This window comes from Sinohyriopsis cumingii, unplaced genomic scaffold, assembly GCF_028554795.1.
Source record: "Sinohyriopsis cumingii isolate HCF-2022 unplaced genomic scaffold, ASM2855479v2 utg005008l, whole genome shotgun sequence".
NCBI classification, from domain to species: domain Eukaryota; kingdom Metazoa; phylum Mollusca; class Bivalvia; order Unionida; family Unionidae; genus Sinohyriopsis; species Sinohyriopsis cumingii.
This window is the reverse complement of record NW_028316872.1, coordinates 10098-26791: the sequence shown is the minus strand read 5'-3', so window position 1 is coordinate 26791 and position 16694 is coordinate 10098. Positions and strand designations below refer to the sequence as shown.

The 16694-nt window shown below is 33.9% G+C and overlaps 1 protein-coding gene across 1 annotated transcript; it reads left to right on the top strand.

Moving 5' to 3' along the window:
• The first annotated feature begins 3920 nt into the window (after positions 1-3920).
• Positions 3921-15577, top strand: LOC149769022 (uncharacterized). Its single transcript, XM_089949982.1, has 4 exons — positions 3921-4107; positions 5852-5968; positions 8556-8691; positions 13960-15577. The coding sequence occupies exons 1-4, from the start codon at positions 3937-3939 to the stop codon at positions 14121-14123; spliced, it is 588 nt and encodes a 195-aa protein (XP_089806108.1). The 5' UTR covers positions 3921-3936; the 3' UTR covers positions 14124-15577.
• The last annotated feature ends 1117 nt before the right edge of the window (positions 15578-16694 follow it).

Below are 16694 nucleotides of genomic sequence, written 5' to 3'. Positions count from 1 at the left end.
CAGTCTATTTATTTATATATCTGCATACATCGTGACATTAACAGAGACGGTAATGTATGTTCATGTATATGGCGATTATTATGAATTTAATACCTATGGAAATTGTGTGTATATGTTTTTTGTTTCAAGGTAAGGAATATCAATGTTTTAGAAAACATTCTTGCATTTCGTTAAAAGGTTTAACGAATCTAATATATCTTGAATTGTTATTATTTTTATAATTTTATTCGGAGAGCTTTGCTGCAAAAATGTCAACATGATGTCAAAGATTTAATGACCATATTTCCATGGTCAAGTGTGGTCAAAATTTAGGCAGTAAAGTATTCTAAAAATAACATTAACAGTATCTAAATTAAATACATCGAATTAATAATTTTATTTAGCACACATAAAATAGTCGTGTAATTACAATGATAAGTAGCGAATCTTATTTCGAGACGACAACCTAAATGCTAACAGAGTTGCCGTTCTTAGCGTGACCTCGTTTCGAGCTAGGACTTGTTTAGGTGGCGCTCTACAGTTTCGTATTTTGCATAAAGGTTAGGATTTTAAAGAAAAAGAATATCCCCGGCTTTCCTCACTGGTTATACTGGCTATTTAAAAAAGACCTTGTATATCTTACGTATAATGCAAAGAACCTTTAATTCCCTTTATTTTGGTGTATGATTGATGGGTGTACTATGGGTTATAGAGTATACAGCTTGGCCTTACTTCAGATGTGCATCTTTCAAAAAAGTGCTAGCTCTACTTGGTCATTTTCACTTCCTGAACTTCAGAGGTAAATTGTATAAAAATAGAGCCGATAACTTTTTTTACATTTAATATATTCGGTAATTCATTCATTGCACTTTCAGAAGCTGGTATTGTCTAGTCTGGCAAAATTCATTTTCACCATTTTAATAGCTGCTATGTATAGTGTACTTTAGACTAATTCAGGCTGATTTTTTAACACAAGGGAGCAGTCATTTTAGTTAGCAGTGTACTTAAATCATGTAAAATTTCCAAAAGTACAATATCCAAAGGAAATATCATCCACATTATATTAATGTAGCATAGAGGTATGCCAACATTCTCTCCATTGTGCATGTTTTAAATGCGAACTACTTCACCTTACATACGTCACTCTCTCAAAAGTACATATTATCTGGTGAGCGCCCCCCATAGCACTGATCGCTGCTTATCTCAAGCGGTAATAGCATCCCATAATGATTACCGACTTAATTTTAAGTTCGGTTCAACATTTGTTGCATCCCATAATGATTACCGACTTAATTTTAAGTTCGGTTCTTCGTTTGTTGCATCCCATAATGATTACCGACTTAATTTCAAGTTCGGTTCTTCGTTTGTTGCATCCCATAATGATTACCGACTTAATTTCAAGTTCGGTTCTTTGCTTGTTGCATCCCATAATGATTACCGACTTAATTTCAAGTTCGGTTCTTCGTTTGTTCCATCCCATAATGATTACCGAATTAATTTCAAGTTCGGTTCTTCGTTTGTTCGAGAGATCTAAGTAGCAATAAATAGTAGTAACATCGTGTCTAATTTACATCAACGTCATTCGTTCTAGCCAGTATAATACTATTAATAAACTTTTGTTGTTTGTGTAATAGCCAAAACTTACGGTGTCTTTTCACTAATTTAAATTGAAATGTATACAAAATGACAAAATTAAAACCAGATGTAGCAGATTAAATGAAAATTTGTTCTATTGCCTCAGGTCATCTAACTAGGAGATGTTAGTAGCTCAAATAGTATTTAATGTACCCGAAGTCTAGAAGTAATATAATTGATGTACTTGTTCCGTTGATTGAAAGCACTAAACTCATATTGAACAGTAGCATCCACCATTCTTGTAATTTTTAAGAATTATATACTTTGCATTTTATTTATAATGTGTCAGATGTAAAGGTATATGATTACAAACAATGAAACATGCTAGCGGGTGTATTAAAAGAAAACTGTATATATTTGAGTAAAATAATATCAATACAGTAATTTACAAGCACTTAGAGCAGAAACATGTTACCAAGACAATAAATGAGAAATAAGGAAGACAAAGATATGAACGTGTTGGAATTGATGCAGGGGTGGGAATTGGGTGTTAGTTGGAGGACTTTTTAATATAGCTTCAGGTCATGTGGTACGTATTAAGTTACTACCTAACTAACTATATTTAATCAGTTATTTAGTAACTTAACACGTACCAGAGATATAGCAGCTTAGAGTGAAGACGTATGTAATGATTAAACAAATCTCTGAGTTGCAAGTATGTCCTTTGGGACCGCCTTGAAAAGATTCTCGCTGATCTCAAGCCACTGCAATGGATTACATAGTCATGTCGAAGTTATAGCTAGAAATATGCAGTCAAATCCTTGCTAATGTTGATATTTTGAAAGTAGCCTAGGATGGGTCACATCAGGACCACTTGCCTTGCTAATGGATGGGTCTCATCAGGACAAGTTGCCTTGCTAATGTTGATATTTTGAAAGTAGCCTAGGATTGGTCTCATCAGGACCACGTGCCTTGCTAATGTTGATATTTTGAAAGTAGCATAGGATGGGTCTCATCAGGACCACGTGCCTTGCTAATGTTGAGATTCTGAAAGTAGCCTAGGATGGGTCCCATCAGGACCACGTGCCTTGCTAATGTTGAGATTTTGAAAGAAAATCTTCTGTATCATTAATGCTGCTGTCAGGAAGAGGTATAGAGGGTAGTGTTATTAACGTCAATGTCAGGGAGATGTATAAAGGGTAGTGTTATTAACGTCAATGTCAGGAAGAGGTATAGAGGGTAGTGTTATTAACGTCAATGTCAGGAAGAGGTATAGAGGGTAGTGTTATTAACGTCAACGTCAGGAAGAGGTATAAAGGGTAGTGTTATTAACGTCAATGTCAGGAAGAGGTATAAAGGGTAGTGTTATTAACGTCAATGTCAGGAAGAGGTATAGAGGGTAGTGTTATTAATGTCAATGTCAGGAAGAGGTATAAAGGGTAGTGTTATTAACGTCAATGTCAGGGAGATGTATAGAGAGCAGGGTTATTAACGTCAATGTCAGGAAGATGTATAACGGACAGGGTTATTAACGTCAATGTCAGGAAGCAGTGTAGAGGGCAGGATTATTAAGAGTAATGTCAGAAAGGGAAGGGTTATTAAGGCCAATGTCAGTAGAGGTATAGAGGACAGGGTTATTAACGTCGATGTCAGGAAGAGGTATAGAGGACAGGGTTATTAACGTCGATGTCAGGAAGAGGTATAGAGGACAGGGTTATTAACGTAAATGTCAGGAAGAGGTATAGAGGGCAGGTTATTAACGTCAATGTCATGAAGCAGTGTAGAGGGCAGTGTTATTAAGGCCAATGTCAGGAAGAGGTATAGAGGGCAGGGTTATTACGACCAACGTCAGGAAGAGGTAAAGAGGGCAGTATTGTTAAGACCCGTGTCTGGAAGAGGTATAGAGGGCACGGTTATTAAGGGCAATGTCTGTAAAAGGTATAGATGACTGGGGTATTAAGGTCAATGTCAGGAAGAGGTATAGAGCGCAGGGTTATTAAAGCCAATATTTGGATGAGGTATAGAGGGCAGGGTTATTAAGACCAATGTCAGGAAGAGGTATAGATGGCAAGGGTATTAAGGTCAATGTCAGGAAGAGGTATAGATGGCAGGGTTATTAAGGTCAATGTCAGGATGATGTATAGAGGGGAGGGTTATTAAGACCAATAATCAGGAAGAGGTATAGAGGGCAGAGTAGTGGAAATATCGTCTGGCAATGATTGTTCAGAAAAACATTAATTAAATAAGTTGGTTTAGGTGGCGCTCTGCAGTTTCATAGTTTGTATAGGGTTAGATTTTAAATTTAAAATAATTCTCAGCTTCATACAACCTTAGGTAATCGTAATCTAAAATAATAATTTTAATACATAATCAATTTCCTAGATGTCAGATGACACAAATGCCGATGGTTCTGGAGGAACCAAACAAGAAAATACAAATGATGAAGAAAACAGACCTGAGGTTTCCTTTCAAAAGAAACCTGGGGGAGTGAACGAAAATGACGTTAAGGTGAACGGCGAACTGACGCAGAAGATCATCCAAGATTGTGAAAACGTAATACATTATTTATCATTTTCCTTATATTGCTGTACAATTACTAAATGAATCTGGATATATTTTAGTGTTCATTGATTTTTAAACGAATTAAAAAGTAACACATTTTACAAACTGATATTTGTGTAAATTTCACATCCAGTTACTGCACAGCGAATGTACCAATTAATATAGTGTTTTTCTGTGTTTAGTTTCAATTTGTGTTTATTTGCACGGAAGCTTAGCGGTCAAATAGCCAAAAATCCCACCCACTCTCTCATACTTCACCACATACAATATGTAAGTCTCATATAAACCGTTATCATTTATTTTAAGTATCGTGTTAAAATACTCATTTGAACTTTCTGTTATCTTAAAATGTTTGATCTATTAGCAAAACGTGTGATATAATAAGAATCTTACTATTCATTTAACGCATTGCTAAAGTTCATATTTTGAACCTTTTTCGTTTTCGAGTCACTTATTCACAACGTTAATTTTATTTTTCGTTTCCTATTAATTTGCCTTTTTGAGATTAATAATGTTTACGAATCACTTGATTTTCTGATGAAAGTAAACTTGATAATTCAGTGTGGCAAAATATACTGATATTTCCTTACCGCTCGTCAATAGACACTGATAACTTTATGAAGAACAAATCTGAAGCTTTTCTTTGACGCCCGTGTAGTCTTGTGGTAAGTATGGTCGCTCCACGTTGAAGACAAAACGAGTTCAAATCCATCAAGGTGAAACTTCTTTTCTCTTTTTAATGTGCTATTTTACTTTGAATTTGGAAGGATAATTATGTCAGTGTTTTTATTTTGAGTGATAAAATTCACAAAACACAACAGAATATAAACAGTATTTGTCGGGTGGATGAAAACTTCAGTTATTTCACTCGTAGCTTCGCTGACCTCGCGCGGGATCCAGTAAGAGTGGCTTTGCCACTCGTGAAAACACTCGATGAAACACATCCGTTATTCACTTGTGAAAACACTCGATGAAACATATCCGTTATTCACTCGTTTCAAGGAAATATGTTCTCAGTACTTGTTATTGATTATCCGTATGTCAGATTTTGTAAACCTAAAGCTTACTGCGCAGGTACAATGATGTAATTATTAATTTGTCACGTTATTGGTATGTCATCTATTGTTACATAAATGCGTCGTTGCGCCATGAAATGAGGGAGAAATTGGACTTGGTTTTAAGCCCTGTCGCCTAGAAACTAATAGGAAAGAAAAATCATTATTCAATTTTAATAATAGCAAAAACAGTCTTGTAACTGAAAAAGTTTATGAAAATCAAAGGAGACCTTGGATAATTCTTAACCGTTTATGACCTGCCTTATTCGGCTGCGCGAGCATTATTTTGCCGAAAAACCGTTGTCATCTCAGTAAGTAGCTCATACTGAACGCACCTACATGCTTTTTTCTTCGCTTATTTGATTACAAGGGTCTGTGATCTCCAGCCTCTACGAATTTAGGGAATTATTAAACACTTATTCTACTTTAATGAACAATTACTGACAGGGTACATTTATCCCATAGTGTTCCGTGTAATGATCGGGGATCGAGATTCAGCGAAAAATCGATAATGAAGGTGCACACCATCCTATACATTTGCAAGGGATTTTCCATTTCTTGTAACATTATGCAAACATATGAATTCGTCAAAAAGTCAAATACTCTAATACTTCAAAAGCAATACTCCTATAAATGACAGCAGTTTCAGCTCAATATTCTCTTCATTTTATACAATACAGAAATATGAGCTGATAATGGATAAAAGCGATGCCAAAGGTGGAGGCAGATGCTACTTGCACAAGATGAATGACACAATATATAAAAAAAACTGTAAAGGAGATTCCACCGAAGGACAGGTATTAGTTACACTATACTTAGTTTGTACATATTACATATGGGATATTAGATGAGCGTGATTGCATGCTGGAATTCACCCCAAAAATTGAATTATTATGATTTTAATGACTCAGTATTCTTATAATCAGCTTCTAATTTTTTTTTATAACATTGGATTTATATACAACGTAGCATACTTTTTGGAAGAGTATTGACATAGAAACACTTGGATGCATGTTCAACTCACGAGTGTTTACCATATGAAATTGTTATGAAGAATATTGTAACAAGCAACATTTTGGATAATCTGTCTTAGAATAATCCATAATGCAAAAATACATTTCTCTCAGACAAATTATCAAGATGCGAATCCTTTGAAAGATTCTGAAATATTAATAATAAATAAATAATAAATTTAGTTCATGCATCCTTTTTGACGGAAACCATAAAGTACCCTTATTCTCTTTATCATTTCAACACTGTAGCACAGTTCTTGACGAACTTTACTATAGATTACGGTATGCATGTCAAAAATGTGGAATTGTTTCTTTAACTTTGATTGATTATGTCATATCTAATTGTTCAATACTTGTAAGCGTCAAAGAAAAGACTTCTGGTCACATGTAATTTATATATTTAGTGTTCTCAATCATCTCATAACGGTCAGTTGCCGTGGGAAATCCAGGTTATGATGGGAGCTACTGTTCATTTCAAGATGCATTCACAAAAACGTAGACGCATTTAACCGGTAATTTATGTTATTGTTGTTATAACTAGTATTATATACATGCTATAATATAAACTATCTCTGGTTTAGAGAGTCCGCCTCGGATGCGCCAGATCGTGGGTTCGATCCATGGCCGAATCATATCAAAGACGTACAAAAATGGTACCAACATCCACCTCGCTTGGCGCTCAGCATTAAGAGGTTAGTGTTAGGACTTGTCAGGATAATGTGACAAGGGTGGGACATCATGCTACATGTCTGCGGCATGATTCCCCAGTGCTAGACACTGCAGATATCGTAGCGATATGACTGAAAAATTGTTAAAGCTACGTTAAAAATCCAAATCACATCAGATCACATAAACTATCTCTATCCCAATACTGATATATGTAGAATTCTGTGACCATACGCGCCGAATTTGCCTTCTGTGTTATCAAACATTTACTTTGATGTATCTCTTGTACAGTGAGCGGCTAAATTTCCTTGGATGATGAGACCACTTTAATTTGCCTAATTCAGAAAAAAAAAAATTACAAGGAGTAGCCTAAAAGGTGTACTCTAACTTCTAGATTTGGGAAGTTGTTGTTGTTGTTGTTGTTGCTATAGGGTTTAACGCCATTTTCCAGCACACGATAGGCTTAACATGGCGGCCAGTATTAATGGTGAAGCAAGAACCCGGGAAAACCCCGGAAAGAACCACCGACCCACGAGAAGCTACTGGCAAGCTTTCTCACATACCCACATTAGCCGAATCCGATACTCAACCCACGCAGACAGAGGCGAAATGGCAGTGATCCGTAACGGAGAGCGCTTTATACCAGTCGGCCACTCGGGGGCCCGATTTGTAAGAGTGGAGATAAGCTCAACCTCTTCGTAAGTTCTCTGATCCTGTGCAGGCGTACTTTCACCTCTGCAGGGTCAGCGACTAGACTAGAAGGATGAAAGTGTCAAGACTGACACTAAATATAGACTAGAAGGTTGAAAGTGTGAGATCGACACTAAAAATAGACTAGAAGGTTGAAAGTGTCAAGACTGACACTAAATATAGACTAGAAGGATGAAAGTGTCAAGACTGACACTAAAACAGAATAGAAGATTGAAAGTGTCGAGATTGACACTAAATACAGACTGGAAGGATGAAAAGCGTCGAGATTGATACTAAAGCAGGAATTCAACCAGGAGATTCTAGTATAGTGTAAGATCATAAAGAGATTTCAACACTGGATTTGTTTACTTTCTTGCATTCCACATCATCCTTCAGAAGAATTGTGGTTCCTAAAAAATCATTCTCTTAACTTTGTTTAACCAAGACAAGTTCATTTGTTTTAGCTTTTCCGATTGAATTGTAGTGAGCAGCACTCTCGAGAATTCACTAATGGCTTATAGCTTGTTTCATACTCGTATTGTCTTGTATCTTTCAGTGTTAGATGCATGAAATTAAACTCTCGTAACTATGCTTTGAATTCCATTTCTGCTATAAATGTTAGAACGCGTGGGAAGTGTATGTGTATGGTGGATGTGTGTGTGTGTGTGTATATATATATATATATATATATATATATATATATATATATATATATATATATATATATATATATAAAGTAGTCTAAAGCAGCCACCTTGGTCTACCTAAATATCCTTTGAAATCATAATGTTACAGCTTCAATCAGTCTAAACGTGAGTAAGTTGTATTGTTTCCTCATTTTATTGTGACTTTCCGGAAACTCGATATTCGAGCTCTTGATATCACGCAAGTGTTTTAATGACTGAGAATGTAAAGCAAATTTGTATCGATCTTCTAAGCTATATTAACTTTGATATTTAAAGGAAATGTATTTCTATCTTCTGATCTATATTGACTTTGATGCTGTGTTATGCAGATCCAGATCAAATATGAAATTGGTGCAAAAATCGAAGACAGTACCCTCCTGTCAAAGATAGCGGGCATTGAAGGATGCACGGGAAAATTCGTTTATGAGCTGATCCCCGTCTCTGGGAAAAAAAGAGATATAGACGGTAAATATTATATGCACTATAGTCAGTTTCATTCATTTCGGGATTCAAGCTGCTAACAGTGGTGTAATTCTTGGAGTTATACTCAGAGAACATTATAGAGCACGGGGATTAAGTTTTAGTTTTGTTAACACAGATGGAGTGAACATTGGTATCATTGGGTAATATAGAAACATCACAGAGCGGTTGTTTCCGACAGACTTCAAAGCGTAGAAGATTTCAATGATTGTGAGTTTACCTTTACGGCTTTTGATTCTTTATTTACTGTCAATCTGTATAATTAAAGTGGAAAACTAATGTCTAAAGTTAATACTTGAAGCCTACAGTTTGTTGTTTCGAGTTCCTTTCCAAGAATATATATATATATATATATATATATATATATATATATATATATATATATATATATATATATATATATATATATAGACGTGTGTGTGTGTGTGTGTGATGTGTTCTTACACATGTAGAAGAGGGGTACAAGTTATTGTGAGAAGGAAAGTGAATGAAAACACACAGGGTTCTGTATTTTTAACTTGATGGATGAGATTGTAAAATTAAATGTGCAGACACTAGTCTACTCTTTCCGACATCGACAGAGTCGAAAGGAAGATAGAGAGTGAAAAGACAGTACTCCCTAGGTCAGTCGTACAAATATTACAAAATCAAAGTAGATATGTATATAATTAAAACAAAGACAAACGTTGTGTTTGATGCTGGGCACTTTCGTGACTTTGTATTGAACATAAATGATATTAGTGAACCAAAAATATGCTATGTATTTACAGCATAACATAACTATGTGGACAAAGTCTATAGCGTAAACGTGCTGAGAAATTGAACAATGAGACATAGCGTATAATACAGAAATTTGTTGAGGCTGCAACCGCCATAAACATGGTTGTTATATACTGAGCAGACTCAACCTAAACTATGTATTTAGGGCAATATAACTGTTCGAACAAAATATATCAAATAAAGGTGCTAACAAATGAAACACTGAGGTCTCACTGGACAGTTTATCTGGTGAATTTTCATCCAACAGTGACCTATTGCAGAAAAATGAGAATAATTTTGCCCTGAAGATACAAATAAAAACAAACTAATGATTTTTGTAGAAAGAGATTTTGACTGCAGTAATCAGGTTAATTCCTTATGCAATTGGTGGTTTTTATACTGAACCAACACTGCCACCAACCCCTAAAATTTACATTAATTTTTGACAGGAAATAGCTATTTTGAATATGTTCCTGTGACAAGGCAGCTAAAAGAATCAGTATGTGCCTTATGCATGAATAAAGTTCACTAGTACTATAACAAATTAGCATACTTTTCATCACCCCTCAATCATCTAGATTTTTAGATATTTACCTCTGTAGCAGACACACATAAATACGTAAGCCAAGTCGGCTGCTCAGTTGCAGCCCAAGTTACGCATTTGATCTCCAATGCTCATTTAAATGTGACAGGCAGTCACCAACAAGCCAACCCATTTCCAAGCCTAACTCAAAGTAAATCTAAACCACATTGAAGATTTAGATTATGCATGAATTTATAAATGCTAGGCTTGTGATAATTAGGTTCATGCCTTCCACCTTAAAAATTAGGGGGTGTCAAAATACGAAACTATACAGTGAGACCTGAGACGGGCGGTATTATAAAACAACGAGACTGTAGAAGCCGTATAACCTTGTAAGAGATTAGTGCGGATGCAACCGCCTAGAAACCAGACAAATGGAGAAGGAACAAAAACAAAAAAAAAAACAAAAAAAACAAACAAACAAACAAAAAAACAGAAAACAAACATATCATTAACAACAAGATAGCATATAATAATTCCATACAGGGTGGAGGTGGGCAAAATGTATATATTAAAAAGAAAACACGTCCGCACCCAAGAAGAAAATTGGCTCAACTTTTGCCAAGGTCCCTAGCAAAGAGAATCCCTCCGCGCACTTCCTATGCGAAAGCATTGCATTTGGCTGGGCAGAACACGTGATTAAAAACTTTAATTATATTGGCCCTTGACAGTGCGTTACCCAACAAATCTGGCGGGAAATTGTAAACCCAATCATACCGTCAAAAAATGTCCTTACGCGAGCATAAATCGTTTTCGTTTTATGCGATATGTTCTTACACATGTAGAAGAGGGGTGCAAGCTATTGTCAGAAGGAAAGTGAATGAAAACACACAGGGTTCTGTATTGTTAACTTGATGGATGAGATTGTAAAATTAAATGTGCAAACACCAACCTACTCTTTCCGACATCGACAGAGTCGAAAGGAAGATAGAGTGAAAAGACAGTACTCCCTAGGTCAGTCGTGCAAATATTACAAAGTCGAAGTATATGGGTACATAATTAAAACAAAGACAAACGTTGTGTTTGATGCTGACCACTTTCGTGACTTTGTATTGAAAATAAATTATATTAGTGAACCATAAAATCTGCTACGTATTTACAGCATAGAATAACTATTTGGACAAAGTCAATAGAGTAAACGTGCTACGAAATTGAACAATGAAACATAGCGTATAATACAGAAATTGTTTGAGGCTGCAACTGCCATAAACAGAAATACAGTAACACACACACACACACACACACACACACACACATATATATATATATATATATATATATATATATATATATATATATATATATATATATATATATATATATATATGCCGATATTTACAATCTTTCCATCTTTTTATGAGAAAGAGAGAGAGAGAGAGACAAAGATAGAGACAGAGACAGAGAGCCAAAGATGAAGAAAACTGAAATAGGACTAAATGTGGAAATACATGTTTGAATAATAAACATAAGGGCGCATACATTTCCTAAATGGGACAAATTAAGTAGTCCCAAAATAGATATCACCATTGTCGCGATAAAAGTTGTATCACCACTGTGGAGATTAAAAAAATGTGCTCCCATCGATTCGTTTCAATATCGTATTATGAAATATATGACAAAATCCATTGCAAAGAAAATGTGGCTTTTAGTTACGGAAGAGCAAAAACATATTTACACAGACATCACCATATTTTACAGTTAATTATGTGGCAGGAACTGTTGACATCAAGCTACGTCATCATGTTTTTAAATGTCCTTTGATTCATTTATGGATATATCAATTAAATTGACAGAGATCTACGTCATTATGTTTTTAATTGCCCTTTGATTAATTTATGGATATATCAATTAAATTGACAGAGATCTACGTCATTATGTTTTTAATTGCCCTTTGATTAATTTATGGATATATCAATTAAATTGACAGAGATCTACGTCATTACGTTTTTAAATGTCCTTTGATTCATTTATGGATATATCAATTAAATTGACAGAGATCTACGTCATTATGTTTTTAATTGCCCTTTGATTCATTTATGGATATATAAATTAAATTGACAGACATCTACGTCATTATGTTTTTAATTGCCCTTTGATTCATTTATGGATATATCAATTAAATTGACAGACATCTACGTCATTATGTTTTTAATTGCCCTTTGATTCATTTATGGATATATCAATTAAATTGACAGAGATCTACGTCATTATGTTTTTAATTGCCCTTTGATTAATTTATGGATATATCAATTAAATTGACAGAGATCTACGTCATTATGTTTTTAATTGCCCTTTGATTAATTTATGGATATATCAATTAAATTGACAGAGATCTACGTCATTACGTTTTTAAATGTCCTTTGATTCATTTATGGATATATCAATTAAATTGACAGAGATCTACGTCATTATGTTTTTAATTGCCCTTTGATTCATTTATGGATATATAAATTAAATTGACAGACATCTACGTCATTATGTTTTTAATTGCCCTTTGATTCATTTATGGATATATAAATTAAATTGACAGACATCTACCCATAGAACTGGACTGAGCCAGTAGAGTATTTATTATTGGTACCAGATTTTCCCTCCATTTAGGCAAAACTGAATTTATCCTTTTATTGAACAAAATAAAATAATACATTAACAGTTAAATTACTATATGCAAAGATGCGGTCAACTCTGCGAAACAAAGAACTCACATTAATATCTATGTGCGGATATTAGTATATTTTAACTATATAACTGATGGAAGTGTCCATTATCCAAAAGTTTAAAGCTAGAGTTAAATTTCTTCTCTGAATTGTCAATTATTAATATCCGTCAATTACTGTCGAGTGCCTTCAGTGTCGTTTTGAGTATGCATCTTTGTTCGGGTACTCAGGTCTATCACAGATAATCTTAAATTTAGACTGCAAGCGATTCGAAACAAAATTGTTAGATATGTTTTTGGTTTAGAATCAACTTCACATATTGGCACCGATAAGTTCACTCCAATCTACTGGGAGTCAGTTGAATATAGAGTGTAGTTAATAAAACAAGTCGTGCTTAACGCATTGTCTACAGATATATATATATATATATATATATATATATATATATATATATATATATATATATATATATATATATATATATATATATATATATATATATATTTATTTATTTATTTATTTATTTTAGCAGTGTGAAACATATTTAGTCCCAATTTTGGCCTCATTTGCCTGTTGATCTTAAAAGTATATGTCACATGCCATTGTCCAAAAGTTGGTTCAAACAAGAGGAATATTATTTTTGTGTGTGTAGGGTGATATCCTTTGTGGAGACAATACAATGCCATTTGATCAAATATTATACATTTAAAATAAAATGCATTGAAATGAAACAATATTTATCTCGACATGTCCCTATGTGAAACATATCAGATAAAATGAATGACATATCTGTGGACGCCCTTTAAAATAAATAGTCATTTATAATCATTAAATGTGAAATTAGAAATGAGACTGTATGCTATTCATTTAGAAAAATGCGTTTCCAACAGAATGACATCGTCTAATATGGGTAAATCCTATAATTGCACCACTAATCTAATTGTATTTACTTCAATATTTTCTTCAGCAACATCAGCAATGTTCCTTATGTCGTTGTCACAGAAAAACAGTTGAGGTCAAGGAAACTTAATTAACAAGTAGAAACCATCTTGGAACTCACTAATGCTTTTAAATTAACCACGAATACATGGTGATGTCATTGCTGCTGACAGATTATATGATGAAAGTATCTGTCACCGTAAATAAATACAGAGAATTCAGCATGTTTCATGTGGTACCAACATTTAATTATTAATTGAATAAACAATAGCTTTTCATTATACAAAATGATGTCTTTAATCTGTTTATTTCCAGAATACGCGAAGAGGCTGGCTGAAGGAAGGGGTTGCTCGTATTGCAGTGTGTATGAAACAGTTTGTAATTGGGTTTGCGCCGAGAAAGCTGGGTGGTGGTGGAGCGAGCGTTGCGTGCGTGAAGTCTATGAATGTGGTTCTCGTTGTAAATATGACTGCCGCTAAAAATCAGTTACAGTTATGAGAACCAATATCAAATATATTTAACTAAAATTAATCAATATTATTCTAAACTAAAATAATCTCGATAAAGAATGTAATATCTTGTATGATAATGTAGGAAATTCAAATGAAATTAATATGCAATACAACAAAAAAGACAATCATTTAAATTAAACAAGACACAATAAATGTATTCAAAAGCCACTGCTTCAATTATTTTAGAACAAAGAAAAAATGCACAGAAGTGTACGCTAGTTTCGTTGACGGAAACGTCCTCTAATTATTTTCGTTGAAAGATGACTTTTGTACTCCTGAAATTTTCATTTAATGTCACATCACGAGATCAGTGAAAAGACTGAATGATTTGAACTTGATTAACCTACAGCTGTAAGTTTCTTACGGAATTCATATTGTCTACATCGCTTAATATCAATTGTGGTGCGATCCACCTTCATTATTACCCTTTCTTTTCTTTTAATATACTCTCTCTATATATATTTTATTGTCAACCACATATTCATTAGTTTATGTAGATTACTGTTCGCTTTTAACATCGAAAACACATTACGATGCTGACTTTATATAATTTATGAGCACGTGTGTCCCACCGCGTATGCTAAATATTAATGAATACAAATAAATCATTTTAAAAAAAGAATGAATCTTAGATTCTTACTCTTTCTTCAGAGAAATTTCCCATTGCTAATATTGAATGTCAAGACTTAATGTAGCATTCAAACTGCAATTATTGCCATATGTGCATGTTGTGAAGAGATCGGAATATACCATGGAAAATGACGGGATTCTTCTAATGAAAATTATACGGAAATATTTTCGAGAACACCAATTATATAGCATATATTTTCCACTTAACTTTAGGGATACCCTCACGAGTAAACACTACAATAAGAAAGAGAGGTATGATCTTTCAAAGTTGAATCAATCATGGCATACACAACGGAGGAGGCCAATAAATTAATAAAAGCAATAGTTAACGAAGCGAAACGACTCGGACGTTTGATTTTCTTTGCGTCTGTGTGTACAATATAAAAACATATCCTGTTGTATAAGCGTATATATATCGCATAAAAAGGAGATGCATTTCCTTCTGGATTAAACAACTCTCCATTACAAGACTCATAACACAACATGACCGAATGTTCTCAGAGTAATCCTGCTGGTAAACAAAGAAATTTGTATTTCTTTACCAAGATATATAACAAAGTTGATATCAAGGTCGCCTTCGGTGGTAACATTTTTGCTAATAGCTCTGTACATTAACCAAGAAACAACATGCATATAGAGTGTATTAGATGTTGGGAGGAAATGCAGATTTAAAGATGTTAAATGTACTCTCGAATGACTCTGAACATGATGCCTATTAATAGTTGCCTGTATATTCTCTGTGCTCTTTGATGTGTGTCTGTATTATTCAGAAATAAAATTGTTGTAATTCATCTGTCATTTGTTTGAAATCTTTGTTTTGAACAAAGTTTTCTTATTTACCCCTTGCGGGTTAATCTCTTTAAGAGATTTCAAAATCAAAACTTCAGGTGCTACACGTTTTAAAAGCCTAGTAGCATTAATCCTAATCTAGATTTGTTGGTAATTAACTGTTATCTTTGATATGTACCTATATGTGGATGCCAAAATAACCAAAATAAAAATAAAAATTATTTTACGGTTATCGCCACTTAACGAATTCCTAAAACTGAAGAGAAAGCAAAGGTTGAATAAGAGAAGAAGAAAAAATTCTGTTCTTCTCAACGGTTTTTAAACATGAATGGCATTCACACAAAGACATTTTGTTGCCGTCCGTTTGTAGATACCAAGATGAGACCTGCCTATGAGAACATATGTACGTACACATGTATGTATGTCCTTTTTAAAAGAGATCAAATTGAGTTTATCATCTTTAGGATAGTACATGATTTTAAAACACAAACACACAATCGAATTATGGAGCAAAATATAAATGTTACATCAATTAAAACATTTTTAAAAATAAAACACATAGTTACGTACAACCATATAGTTATGTCTATATGAATAACAGAATCTGACTGTGTTTAGCTTGACATATCACTGGCATTCTTTCAACATTATCCTTATGCTAATAATGGGGCAAATACTAACCGTACGGATTTCAGCTATTGTTAAATTATTAAATTTGAAATAATAAACCAAATAACTGTATATTTATGTCTGTGGAACATATTTGGCGATAAATATGCATATATATGAAAATTATTATTTAATAATGCAAACACATTCCTTAAATAATACATAGGTAGCCACATCTATATGATTCTTTAAACCAATATACGTCTAATTTTGACGGGAGATATCCCATTCCTTGAAAAATTTGCACCTCATAATGTATGTGTGCATTTACTTGTAAATCTGTCTACTTGTCAGTCTGTCAGATTGAGGAACTTTAAGGAAGGGTCTACGTCACTGATAGTTTTTATAAATCGGTACTGCCAATATCCCGCTTTATATAGCTGATACCGATAAGAATACCCTTATTTATCCGATTGGACTTGAATAGACCATTATCTATTATTGCTCCGA